General features: G+C 44.3%; 1 protein-coding gene and 1 long non-coding RNA gene across 4 annotated transcripts in view; both read right to left on the reverse strand.

Annotated features, from left to right (window-relative positions):
• LOC149122579 (uncharacterized) overlaps window positions 1–4567 on the reverse strand; it is a 35387-nt gene extending 30820 nt beyond the window's left edge. For both annotated transcript variants that reach the window (XR_016218949.1, XR_016218948.1), the window contains exons 1-5: window positions 2979–4567; window positions 2816–2891; window positions 1562–1688; window positions 536–683; window positions 308–392 (exon numbers count right to left, since the gene is read on the reverse strand). This is a non-coding gene — a long non-coding RNA (uncharacterized LOC149122579). The remainder of the gene's footprint in view (window positions 1–307; window positions 393–535; window positions 684–1561; window positions 1689–2815; window positions 2892–2978) is intronic.
• Window positions 1–13568, reverse strand: part of NEBL (nebulette) — a 395196-nt gene that overhangs the window by 164873 nt on the left and 216755 nt on the right. For both annotated transcript variants that reach the window (XM_070055474.2, XM_070055473.2), the window contains exon 4: window positions 4984–5091. In XM_070055474.2, coding sequence (XP_069911575.1) covers window positions 4984–5091 — 108 coding nt within the window. The remainder of the gene's footprint in view (window positions 1–4983; window positions 5092–13568) is intronic.

Genomic DNA, 13568 nt, shown 5'->3' on the forward strand with positions numbered 1-13568 from the left:
GTTAAACAAGGCTTCAATCTCAGCTGTTCTTGTAAAGCAAGTAAGAGCTTCTTATTAACGGGCATGCTGAATTGCAAGTGGTAGCCCAAGGGGTGTTTGGGAAACAGACGGAGAGCCTACTTTGTAGACCCTGTCCGAGTACAGGGAAGGAGCAAAGGGCAGGTGGACATGCTACCATCCACGGGCCAGGAATTTAAGATGGGGGGTTTCTGAGGCTGCCACAGGAGCCCCAACACACTGTCACAGGAAACACTCCTTTGTGTGTCAAAGACAGCACAGGTCTTGACAAATCAAATCATACACTTACTATGTCAGTAGGTCTGTGAATACATGATTTTGTCATCTGTTTTTTTTTTTTTTCCTTTTCCCTTCACATGATATCCCTCTTCACTCTGAAAGAAATTAGAAAATGAACAACTAGGTTTTATCTACAGCGCAAAGTCTATAAAAGTCTCCTGGGTTTTGACCCGACCATTGTACGTCACACTTTATCCCTACACAGTGTCAGCTAATTGAAAGTGCAGCTCATACTCACGTGTAAACAGGCAGAAGGAAACCCATCAGTTAGCTCCTGAAGGCTACCCTGGGTCCCCCGGGCGGCTGGCCACACTGCAGTGGTATGAGACGCAAACCTGCTGCAGGAGCCCTGGCTGATGTACTTGAAATCTGCACGCGGTAACCACCTGAAATTAGAAAGGCCTCCGAGTGACTCCCCAGGACGAGAAAGAAATGGTGTTTTCATGCTTTAGTATGCCCAAGAGCACATCATTCTTCAATTCACATTGTTCACTATCTTTTAAGAACATTTCCCTGACATCGTTTTAGAAAGAAAAAGCAAACATGGATAAGGACGGTTCTTCCATTTCTGGACTCCTGCCTGAGAATTCCGGAACAGGTGCACGCAGTGAAGTGACAAGGGCCACTGTCCTAAGTCAGTGCTTGTCCACAGTGGCTGCCAGGCTGCGTGTGGCCGGGGAGACACACTTTTAAGCAAAACCTGCACTTCTAAACACTATCTTCAATTCAGCGGCTTGGCTGTATTTCCTGACTTCCCATTGAAAACCCTTCCCAAGCCCACACTCCGTTTCGTAAGCAAGCAGTCACTCTCTACCTGAATATTAATATATTCAATGAAGTGAAGACGTTGTCTGGAATTCCACTGGGGGGAAAAAAAAGAACTCTGCTTTAGAAGGCCAAGTTCTGTTTCTTTCTGACCACTTAGTAGATTCTGGAGCCCTGTCTCTTTTTCTTTCTGCGGCTACTGTACAGGAGTAACATAGCAGAAGAATTTTAAATTGCAGTATTTAATAAATCTCCTGTGTTCAATGTGTGCTGTCATTATTGACACTCGAAGCAGGTTAGGCAGGGCGAGCCCACTCTCACCTCATTCACTATACACAATTTGAAATGTACAGTCCGATCTTATCCCACGGCTCAGTCCCATATGCCGACCGAGCAGGCATTTCCAAATGATTTCAAACCTGGACCAATGAACATGAGAGGGGCTGAAAACGTTTCCTGACACTGACACAGACACAAGCAATCAAAAATGCCCACTCACCCATAACATATTCCCCCACACGCCCAGCGGTTGTCATCGAATCCACTGCTTCATGTCTTTATACTTTCTTTGGTCCAAAGGGGATTAAAGGCGGTTTAGAAAGAGCCACACAATATTCAAAGATAAACTAAAAACAAATAAGAAAATGAAACTATGGGTAAAATAAAGACGCAAAGCCTCCTGACCTGGTTCACCTCCCCTACATCAACTGGTGTGAAACCTACAGCTCCAGTGCAAGGCTCACAACCTCATATCCCACGTAATTCTCAGGATGAGTCAGCTTCGTCCCAGCCTCCCTAACAGGAAGATTCTGGGTCTTTCTAGTCTGGACGCTTTCTCACATCCTTCTTTTCGAAACAGACACAATCCAGGCCACTGTCAAAAATATCTGTCTGGGTTTTAGCCAACATTGTTCATTGGGCTTAGATGAAAGTAATATGGAAAACTGGACCAGCCAAAGCATCACGTCTCAGATCAATCCAAGTCTCTTATAGAGAGAGATTCTTGAGTAATATGGAAAACCCAGTAAGGTAATGGAAAAAGTTCATGAAGCTGTAGTCCCATAAATGAATAATAAACTAGCCAGCCTTCACAGTGCTAAAAAGCTTCCCTTCTTCAAGTAGGTCCCTCCCAGTAACACTATGACATCTGTACTTTTTACTGTTCTCCAAACATTAGTACACCTCCTCCTGGCTAGAAGAGCTACTCACAAGATTGCTATGGCTGCTAACAGTGGGACACTGAAATGTTTTTATATTGAGATGCTAAGTCACAAGCTTTTAAAAATCAGTGTTGTCTAAATTATACATGTTAGTAAAATGGCCCAGTCTTATCTATGGCGTGATCTACATTCCAGACACCATCCTGGGCTCTAGCTCCCACCACCATTGCTGGAAGCCAGGTGCCAGTTCCAACCCTACACTAATGGGATTCACTGCTCCTACTTCCCTGCCCACCCCCCAGCAGTTTTAAGAGGACCTGTTCCTGAACACGTGGCTCTCTTTCTCTCTGTCTCCTGATTTCTCTTTTGCTCTCTGTCTCTATCTCTCTCTCTCTTGATCTCTCTCTTACGCTCTCCTTCTCTCTCTTTTTCCTTCTTCACCCCTTCCCTCGGTCTGTTGGGTTTCCCCCAGGAAACCTTTTCCCTTACTCCGGTGTTGGGTGTGTTTTGTGGCGGCCTTGCAATAAATATTTAACCTAGACAGTATTTTGTACACACTACTATGTAAACGATAAAGAGAGATTAATACATACCTGTTTTAAGGGTTTTTATTGCATAATTAAGAATGGATCTGCAAACGACCTCTGGTATTGGAGAGAATGTACATTCCTGCTAAGGATAAGGTTGGAGAATGATCAGTTCTTTCCTAATTAAAATGAATACTGACTTAATTTGAATATAAATTAAAAGGCTTACCTTAGAATAGACTGCAATCCTTATATTAGCTGTCACATGATGTCTTAAGTAGAAATGTGTAGCTCTTTTTGAAACAAATTTCTGTGATAGTTGAAGATTTATGATACAGCTTTTTTTTTCAAAATTGCTTTGATTTTAAAAGAAAACATTCTCCAAATATTATCCAAAGAAAAAATATTACTGAAGGTAACTGCTGGTAGAATATACATCTAATTTGTATTTTTTAAAGCAAAAAGAGGTTTGTGATTTAAGAGAATAGTAAGGGATTGTCAATAGTCACGACTGGCAGGTTGTGGAAAAACTAAGAGACAAATATCGTAAATCCTTATAATTCAACCTTTGTCTTCAAAGGAAAAAGTCGTTATGAATATAACATGTGGAATTAAAGAGCAAGCAATGAATAAACCTTAGGGAATATGGCAAAAAAAATGTGTATGTGGCCTCTTCTCACTTCCAAAACAATTTTTAAGCACCCAATAATTATTTTTGAACTTTGAAAAATATTTTTCGCAAATTATATCCTATAATTTTATCTGCAAATTATATGTGTGTGTGTGTATATGAAGGTTTCAGAGAAAGTTCATGGAAAATGAAATTAAAAGATAAATTTTGCTACAAAAATATTTTGTGATCCATACATAATTGTTTCATAATATGCATGGATCTCAAAATTTATTATACCAAAATAAACAAATCTTTTAAAAAATATTTATTTATTCATTTAAAAGACAGAGAAACAGACAAAGACAGAATGACAGAGAGATCTCCCGTCTGCTGGTTCATTCTCCAAACGCCTGCAACAGCCAGGGCTTGGTCAAGCTGAAGCCAAGAGCCAAGAACTCACTCTGATCTCCCACATGGGTGGCAGGGGACCATGTACTTGAGCCATCACCGGCTGCGGTCCAGAGTGTACATTACCCAGAAGCTGAAACCCAGGTGAGTACTCTGATATGGGATGTGGGTGGCCCAGGCAGTGGCTTAAGCACTGTTCCAAACTCCTACCCCTAGATTTATCTTTTAATTCCATTTTCCACAAATGTTTGAAGTATCCTTGGCTAGCCATATGTACATATATGTCACATGATGATGGCCAAGTACCATGTGCTAATTAAATATTTCCTGGAAATTAGGGCTATATCACTTGGGACATCTAGATACACACATTTTTTTGTGACTATACAATTGACACATAAAATACAGTTCTGATAAAAAATGGTGTGCTTTGCATATTTGTTTCCATTTTTATATAACATACATAGTTGTTGATTTTCATTCATATTTTCTATTGTATTGCTAATATCAAGCTAATATTTATGGAAAAATGCATTTTGAGATACTTCATATAATACTGTGGAAGAAAGAAAATGGCAATCATGAATCTAAAAATTAAGATGAGTTATTTATACTCTTACCCTTTAGTAAGCATTGAATTAACCTTTCTTGTCCCTAATATGTTTTGAACTTCTGCTAGTCTCAATTTTGTTTTTCAAGGAAAATATATTACCAAACAAGACACAGCTTTCAGACCCAAAGTAATTGTACATATACATGTTAATTTCAAAATGTAGATGTAATACAGGATTTCAAACAATATCCAAGTAATTTAAAGTATGACATTATATTACACAATTTAGCAAATACTCATATGACATTTTTCAAGATTCCTAACCTTACACATATATTGTGTATGCTTATCTATAGCAAAAGATTAACTCCCTTGGGATTTTTAATTTAATTATAAAAGTCCTATTTTGGAAAAACTCAAGAGCTCAGAACCATTTAAAATGGACCAAGAGTCTACCATTCTACAACCTCTAAACAACAGGCTCTAGATAACTGTGATGAAATCACGGGGTCAACATTTACCAGACGAAGTTGGCATATTTCACGAGTACACGGAACACTGCTCGCGCACCACACCGACCAATGCACTTCCGAGTCCCCAGATCTCACCCAGTCATCCAGAAGCACACCTAAGCTCTCCCACTAAGAAGCAGGCACCTACGTTACTGATTTGTTCCTGAGTCCTCTTCAGCCTCTGCAGTTCAGGAGTGTCCGTCACAATGCTGAAGCCTCTCCCTTTGCTTTCTTCAAAATCTCTTTTGTACTTGACCTAACAAAAAGGAGTAAAAGAAAAGGTAAACAGAAGAATCACGAATCCCACAGCTGCTAGAATTGGAAGCAATGCCTACAAACTCAGCTCCCAGCAGGGGGCCCAGGGCTAAACCTGCTGGTCTCTCTCAGCAATTGCAGAGTATCTGTGCAACTTTAGGAAAGTGACCTAACCCCGCTGCACCTCAGCTCTCCCGTCTGTAAAATGGTGATGATAACAACAAGGGTTACTTCACAGATCAACTTAATGCGCGTACCCGGCTGACAGGCACAGGTAAACAGTCCACAGTGGTCATCACTACTGTCATGATGAATGACAAAAGAAGAAACCACCGGGGACCAAATGAAGCTAGGTCAGTCTGCTCCTGCGCCAGTGCAAAAGCGCCATTTTCCGCCTAGACTTGCCTTGAGAGGAGGCAAAGTCAGCAGCCAGCCCTGTCCTTGGGAAGCTTCTGTTCTGCTTCAAATGGAGAGCAAGTGGATGGGATTACACACTGGTGTGCTGCCAAAAGTCAAGTTCATAGGCACTTAGGAAAACCTTTATGAACCTGGAAACTTCTGGAGATGAAAAAGCTCCACCTACATGCCCCTGAGTCCTGTGTGCCAAGCTCCCTCAGATTTTTTCAATAGTTAAATATACTTCTTTTCTAATTACAACCCAGTGCAGCTGAATTTCACTGTTTCCTTGGGGGACTGGAGCAGCTATCATTTCTTCTTCAGTGGGCCATCTCCTTAGATTCCCACAAGGACAATAACCATCACAGCAGTGAAACAGCCTGCTTCTTAATGGCTGACATCCTTGGCTCACTTCGATTGCTTTCTATGACTAAATATCAAGACCTACAGACACATATGTGGATCACCTATACAATCCCCATTCTACATTCACAAATCCAATCCCCAAATTAACCCTTGATCATTAAAATTCAGTGTAGCTTATAAAAATAGGATTCTGTAAGAGTAGCCCTCTGTGTAAGTTTGAAAAGTGGCATGTTCGTTTAGTTAAGCATGAGATGACCATTTTTCTTGAGTCACATCTGTAGTTAAATCCTCAATTCTCTCAAGCATCATTCTCCTTGAGGCTACTAGAAGATTTTCTTTGACCAGAGGAGCATGAAAGAGAAGAGAGAGAGAGAGAAAGAGAGAGAGAGAGAGAAAAGAATCCCTGGTGATAACAAATAGAAAGATCTAGATATTCTTCTTGCTTTTAACTTAAAAATATCTAATTTTCTCTCCGTATTTTCATTTGAACTTAGAAAAGTGCTAAACCCATTACTTTATCTATTCCATAAATAAAAGGTCAAATAAACTGCAATATTTTTCTTCCACAGAAAATGCTGAGTGAGATTTGCCTTCTAACCCTCAATCACCCAGCATGTGTGAAGATCCACACATGGGCACATTCTCAGTGTTTTATGCCTCACTAAGCAGGGAAGCTATTTAGCTTTGCTGGTAGTAAGCACCAGGGTGCAGCATAGTAAAATAATAAAAATAAGAATGATGACAAGGTTGTAACAGCAACGGACACGAAAATGCACGAACAGAGATCTGCTAATCAAATCCTAAAATCTCCTCACATCAGTCTCAGAGAAGTCACAAGCACATATTCTTTGTGCTATATTTTTGGAGATTTTTGCATGGCCTTGTTGAGAGAAAGATGTAAAAGGAAAGAACACAGGTTTTGAGCTGATTGCCATTCAACATTGCTTTCCACATCCACAAGACAACTACAAATCACTTGATTTGGGCTTCCCTAGGAAAGTGACTCATTAGGAAAAGTGTACAATCATTTCTCTAAATCAGGAGTGGGGAACGTTTTTTCTGCCAAGGATCATTTAGATATTTAATGTATCATTCACAGGCCATACAAAATTTTAAACTTAAAAAGCCTGCTCTGAGTAAAAGACAGCCCAAGTCCTAGGCCCCTGCACCCACGTGGGAGACCTGGAAGAAGTTTCTGGAAAGGAAGGGTCATCAAAGGAGACATTCTTCTCTGAAGGGAGAGAACATCCTCTTTGCTTATGGCTGTGTCCAAATACCGATGGAGTCTATGGTCACAAAAGGCCTCCATAGCCCTGGCAGCCCACAGCAAGAGCCTCGGATGATCACTGACATCATAAAAAAAAGTGTTAATTATTAAAGGAACAACAGTAGTCACTGTGCACTTGCTCCCCAGGTAGGACCTCTGTCCCTATGGAATTGCAAAATGAGAATCAACTGCACATTCTCTCCCCAAATTGTACTCTATATATTGTGTGTGGGCATGGGGGCAAATTGTTGAAGTCTATGATTAGCACAGAGTTGGTCCTCTATACATAGTCATCCATAATGAAGAAGATGGGAGAGGGAATGGGAGGTGGAAAGGGAGTGGGGTGAGGAGCATGGGGGAAAGAACCACTGTATTCTTATTTATTTATTTATTTATTTTTTTTTGACAGGCAGAGTGGACAGTGAGAGAGAGAGAGACAGAGAGAAAGGTCTTCCATTGCCGTTGGTTCACCCTCCAATGGCCGCCGCGGCCGGCGCGCTGCGGCCGGCGCACCGCGCTGATCCGATGGCAGGAGCCAGGAGCCAGGTGCTTTTCCTGGTCTCCCATGGGGTGCAGGGCCCAAGCACCTGGGCCATCCTCCACTGCACTCCCTGGCCACAGCAGAGGGCTGGCCTGGAAGAGGGGCAACTGGGACAGAATCCGGCGCCCTGACCGGGACTAGAACCCGGTGTGCCGGCGCCGCTAGGCGGAGGATTAGCCTAGTGAGCCGCGGCGCCGGCCCGAACCACTGTATTCTTAAAGTTGTATCTGTGCAAAAATACATTCATTAAATAAAAAAAAGAAGCTCCTGGCTCCTGCCTTCGGATCAGTGCAGCTCCAGCCACTGCGGCCATCTGGGGAATAAACCAGCAGATGGAAGACTTCTCTGTCTTTTTCTTTCTCTGCTTCTGACTCTCTGTAACTCTGCCTTTCAAATAAATAAATAAATAAATCTATTTTTAAAAAAATACGCCTGCTTTGATTTATTGAATTTTGAGTCTGACCTGTGGTTACCTTAGCAGGGCCAGACCACATGATCTGGGGGCCTTAGATAGACTGTGGTTCCCAACCCTGCAATGCTGCTCAGTGTTAGAAGATGGTGACTCTTTCTAACGGTGTCATATACAGTCAAGTCGCTTGGACTCTCAGGACTGACCCCCCCCAGGACCTCTTCAGCACTTACAGGGAAGCTTCAAGCCATTAGTCATCTCTCTCTTTTCTATACTCCCACCCACTTACGCCCCACCTGTCCACCCAGGCTAATGCTAAATGCATAGGGGGTACATCGGTCCCAATCAGTCTGATTTGGATAGGCGAGTGAATGTGACATGAGACCCCAGAAAGAAGGGAAGTAGAAGGGTCTCTCTCATCCACCTTAGGTGTCCCCCTTTGCCCTTATATCTCCCCACCCAGCCAGTGGGATCACTGCACCCATGGCTTCAGTCGCTGATCTAGGGAGGAGCACAGTACTCAGTACATGTCCTTGAACCTCAGTTATCAGACATCAGCAGGAACACCTGGAAAATGGATGCTGTATCACCACTGGCTACTTCAGTTAGCTATAAAACTGAAGCTGTTAACCACGCTGTACCTGCTAACCAACAGCGATAAAGCTAACACAGAAGCAAGCAAAGCCAGAGGTGGAGACAGAGTCCTGAGAATATCATTTGAGCACTTGGATGGATGGATGTTCCTGAAACCAGAAACACCAGGCTTGTCTGTTAAGGGAGCTAATACATTTCTCCTTTCTATAATGCAAAGAATTCTAATGAATACTACCAAACCTTGCATGCCTAAAATATATACACACATACCACAAGTTTCCCTATAAATATTAACAGGTGTATGTGTTCTTTTAACGTGTGAGTGTCTCCTTTTTGACTCCAATACTTTGGTTCTTCCTATCTGTGATACATGACTTAACAGTTTACAAAAACAGCAGATTCTACCACAGAAGAGGTATTGCTTTAGTGGACAATAGCCTGAGTTTCTCATGCCCACTCTGTCATGTGCCAAACGCTTTAGAGTTCTCATAACTTCTTTAAGTCAAAGCTTCCTCATCTCCAATCAGAAATTCTAGTAACTTCTTAATTAACACAGGTACAGAGAAGATGAATGAGACAAAACACAGGCAAGATCTTTAAAAAGCATAAGGCATGACAAATGCTCGGTATTATTAACATCATATTGATTTCACTGTACTTGAAAGGATGATGTAATCTTTATCATGAGATGGGAAGAAATACAGCTCTCCTCCAATCAGAAATATCATTATTAATAAGGCAAAATATATCATTAATTTAAGCCAGGTATGAATGTACATTTCTAGATTTCACTGTTATTCTAGAATAGAAAGCTTTTTCTTCACATTTATTTTTATTATTTGAAAGGCAGACTTACAGAAAGAAAGGAAGAAACAGAGACAGCAAGAGAGAGAGAGACTGAGAGAAAGGTGCTCCGTTCATTGATTCACTCCCTAAATGGCAGCAATGGCTGGGGCTGGGCCAGCCGTGAGCCAGGAGCCAGAAGCTCAGTCTGGGTCTCCCATGTAGATGCAGGGGCCCAAACACTTGGGCCATCTTCCTCTGCCTTCCCAGGAGCATTAGCACAGAGCTGGATTGGAAGTGGAACTGCCAGGACACGAACCAGATCCCATATGGACTGCCAATGTTGCAGGCAGCGGCTTAGCCCACTGCACCACAACACAGGCCCCAGAAAGCTATTTTTTGTTTGATTTATGCCAATGACTAGACCCTGCTGCTGACACACTGTTCCTACTGCTGCTTACCCTCCAACCCATCTGAAGCATAAGCTACGCATTCATCAAAGCCCAGGGCCAGCTGCAGCCTTCCACGCAGTCCTCAGGGCCAGCCGCACTGGCCTCCACCCAGGCCTGGGGCTCCACAGCCTCTGCCCCTGCCTTTTAGAGCAATTACCACTAGGACTGCAACGAGGATGGTATCATGGTCCCCACAGGACAACACAGAGAACACAGGGACAAGGGCATCTCATCTCTAGTCCAGAACCCAGCATGGCACCCAGCCTGTGAGAGCTGCTCACCAAGTGTGTAAGAAACGGGAGATGGGAAGAAGAAGAAGGGGGAGGGGAGGGGAAGAGAAGGGAGGGGAGGGGAAGAGAAGGGAGGAGAGGGGAAGGGAGGGGAGGGGAGGGGAAGAGAAGGGAGGGGAGGGGAGGGGAAGAGAAGAGAGGGGAAGGGAAGAGAAGGGCGGGGAGGCTATGCCTGAGATGCAGGGGTAAGAGAAGACTCACACGTGCGGGGAAGAGCAGGTGGCTCTGTATGAGGAGGGAAGGAAGCAGGAGACCCAGCTGGGACTCTGATCAGACTGAAAGAGCCTGCCAGCAGCCATGCTCTGGTGCACTGACTGACTGGACATTCACTCGACAATCGTGGACTGAGCCTCAATGAGCTGCTCTTAGAAACTCCTGCCCCTTCTCCAGTAAAAATGCCTTTTCTTGCCCTGTTCCCAGCAATAGATATAAAATTATCCAATCTGCTCTCTCACCTACTCTCCTGTTTCTCTTGGAAACCATTTCATCCTTCAGCCAGCACTGTGGCACAGCAGGTTAATCCTCTGCCTGTGACGCCAGCATCCCATATGGGGCCAGTTCTAGTCCCAGCTGCTCCTCTTCCAGTCCAGCTCTCTGCTGTGGCCTGGGAAAGTGGTAGAAGATGGCCCAAGCACTTGGTCTCCCTCCACATGGGAGACCTGGAGGAAGCTCCTGGCTCCTGGCTTCCGACTGGCATAGCTCTGGCCGTTGCGGCCATTTGGGGAGTGAACTAGCAGATGGAAGACCTTGTCTCTGTCTCTTCCTCTCACTGTCTGTAATGCTGCCTCTCAAATAAATAAATAAATAAAGCAGAACACTTTTTTTTTGACAGGCAGAGTTAGACAGTGAGACAGAGAGAAAGGTCTTCCTTCCATTGGTTCACCCCCCAAATGGCTGCTACGGCCCGCGCGCTGAGCCAATCCGAAGCCAGGAGCCAGGTGCTTCTCCTGGTCTCCCATGGGGTGCAGGGCCCAAGCACTTGGGCCATCCTCCACTGCCTTCCCGGGCCACAGCAGAGAGCTGGCCTGGAAGAGGGGCAACCGGGACAGAATCCGGCACCCCAACCGGGACTAGAACCCGGTGTGCTGGCGCCGCAGGCGGAGGATTAGCCTAGTGAGCCACGGCGCTGGCCAAAACACTTTTAAAAGAAAGGATTCCCTCCAGATTCCATGAGTGACAACGAGTGACAATAGCAGTATCTCAGGAATTGTCCCCTTCAAACGTTCCTGTAGTCAACGCGTTGCTCACTCAGCAGATGTCTACCAGCACTAAGAGCCAAGATCTCTTCCCAGCATGGGAATGACAGAGCAAGGAGAGCAGGGAAGGAGCCCTGCCCGTCCAGAGCTTACAGCACTGTCCAGGACAGGGAAAAGACACAAGACCTAAGTCCAATAAATGGTACCTTAGAAGTGCCAAGAGGAAAAAAGCAAGACAGTGGGATGCAAGGTGTCTGGAAGGCAGACAGTCCCAGTGACAAGGTGCCATTTCTGTAAGGCCCTCTGGAGGGGAGGAATGAGGCCACACAGATATCCTGGAAGTTGGGGAGGGGGGCAGGAAGCTTGATAAGCAGAGAGGACAGAGCAAAGCCCTAAAGCCCTTGAGGAAGGGCAAGGAGGGTGGTGTGCTGGCAGCCAGGTTGTATGGGTGAAGAGAAGTAGAGGAAGAGGAGGGCACAGTGGCATGGGGGTTCTGTGGGCTCTGAGCACTGTCTGCATGCAACCACACGTGCTGACCTGTGCTGCAACAGGCTCTCTCTAGCTGCAGACCCACCAGAGATGAGCATGACGCAAGCCAGAAGTCCAGGAGGGGCAGGCAATGTCAGGCCCCCTTCCTGGGATGCCTGCTGTTGGAGAACAGCCCAGGACCGCATAAGACAGCAATGAATAGCTCTGGGGCAGTCAGGAGCTTGGCCTCTCTGGGAGACCCGGCCAGGTGAGCTGTGTACTCTTGTCACAATGGGAGGTTAAGATGCCCACATCTTGGGGCTGGTGTTGTGGCACAGGGGCTGCAGCCTGCAGCACCGGCATGTCATACAAGCACCAGTTCAAGTCCCGGCTGCTCCACTTCTGATCCAACTCCCTGCTGACATACCTGGGAAAGCAGTGGAAGATGGCCCAAGGACTTGAGCCCCTACCATCCATGTGGAGACCAGATGGAATTCTAGGTTCATGGCTTTGGCTTGGCCCATCCCCAGCTGTTGCTCCCATTTGGGAAATGAATCACTGATAGAAGAGATGTCTCTCTCTCTGTCTCATTTTTCTATTCAAATAAATAAAATAATAATAAAAACAGATGCCCACATGTCATATGGTAGTGTACAGGTTTGATTCCCAGGCTCTAGCTCCTGACTCCAGCTTCCTAATACAGACCCTGGGAGGCAGCAGTGACGGCTGAAATAATTGGGTTCCTGGGACCCATGTGGGAGTCCTGGATTGAGACCCCAGTTCCCAGCTCCTGGCTTCAGTCTGGCCCAGCCCCAGCCTTTAAGGGTATTTGGGGGATGAGCCAGCAAATGGGGAGTGTGTTCTCTCTCTTCTTGTCAAATAAATACGCTAAAAAAATGAAGAGAATGGGGCAGGCAGGGCAAAGGAGGATACAGGACAGAATTCAGATGTCACTAAGAAAGCGAATATACGACATCTCTCATTTTCCTCAGTCTTATCCCTTCAAGATTAGACAAGGCACTTTGAAAATGGACCCTTAAAGTCAAACTTTGTTTATAAAAAGTCACACTTTAAGAAGCAACTTAATGTATTTTCTTCAAATATTCAATTCCAAATAACACTACCATTCTATGTCTATTTTGACATTCTATGTGCACATATATGGCTACTATGTGTGCGTGCACAGTGTGTATGTGTCTGTGCACTAACATTCTGTGTGCATGTGTGCATGTATATAGTATGTGTTTGCCTGTGCAAGAGTATTTAAAAATTTTTGAGGAAACGGAATTAAAAGTAAGCTTAGTTTGGTGCAAAAAAATTTCTAAGATCCACGAATTGTTTTTTCATAATAGATATTTTCCATGAACACTTTGAAGATCACACTTATGCATATATTTCAAATTTTTTGCACCAAAGCAATCTTCAAATTCTATTTCTCTTTTTAAGAGCCCTCATACATACATATTTATCTTCCCATACTATAGACTAGAACCCAAAATCAAGAATCCAAAGATCTAAATTTAAATTCTAATTCTTCTCTGTGATCTTAGTTTCCCTGATGTCTCTCACATTCCTGACCCCCAGTTACAGAAACAGAAGAAGCAGATGAACAACTGTGACTTGTTGCACATTCAGCAACGCTTGGAAGGTCAAAATCTACAACTCATGAAACACTACGTGAGGATGTCACCCTCCAGAGGGCATACAGGAATATTC

Source organism: Oryctolagus cuniculus, chromosome 13 (genome assembly GCF_051225735.1).
Source record: "Oryctolagus cuniculus isolate XC-2025 breed Fujian yellow rabbit chromosome 13, ASM5122573v1, whole genome shotgun sequence".
NCBI lineage: Eukaryota > Metazoa > Chordata > Mammalia > Lagomorpha > Leporidae > Oryctolagus > Oryctolagus cuniculus.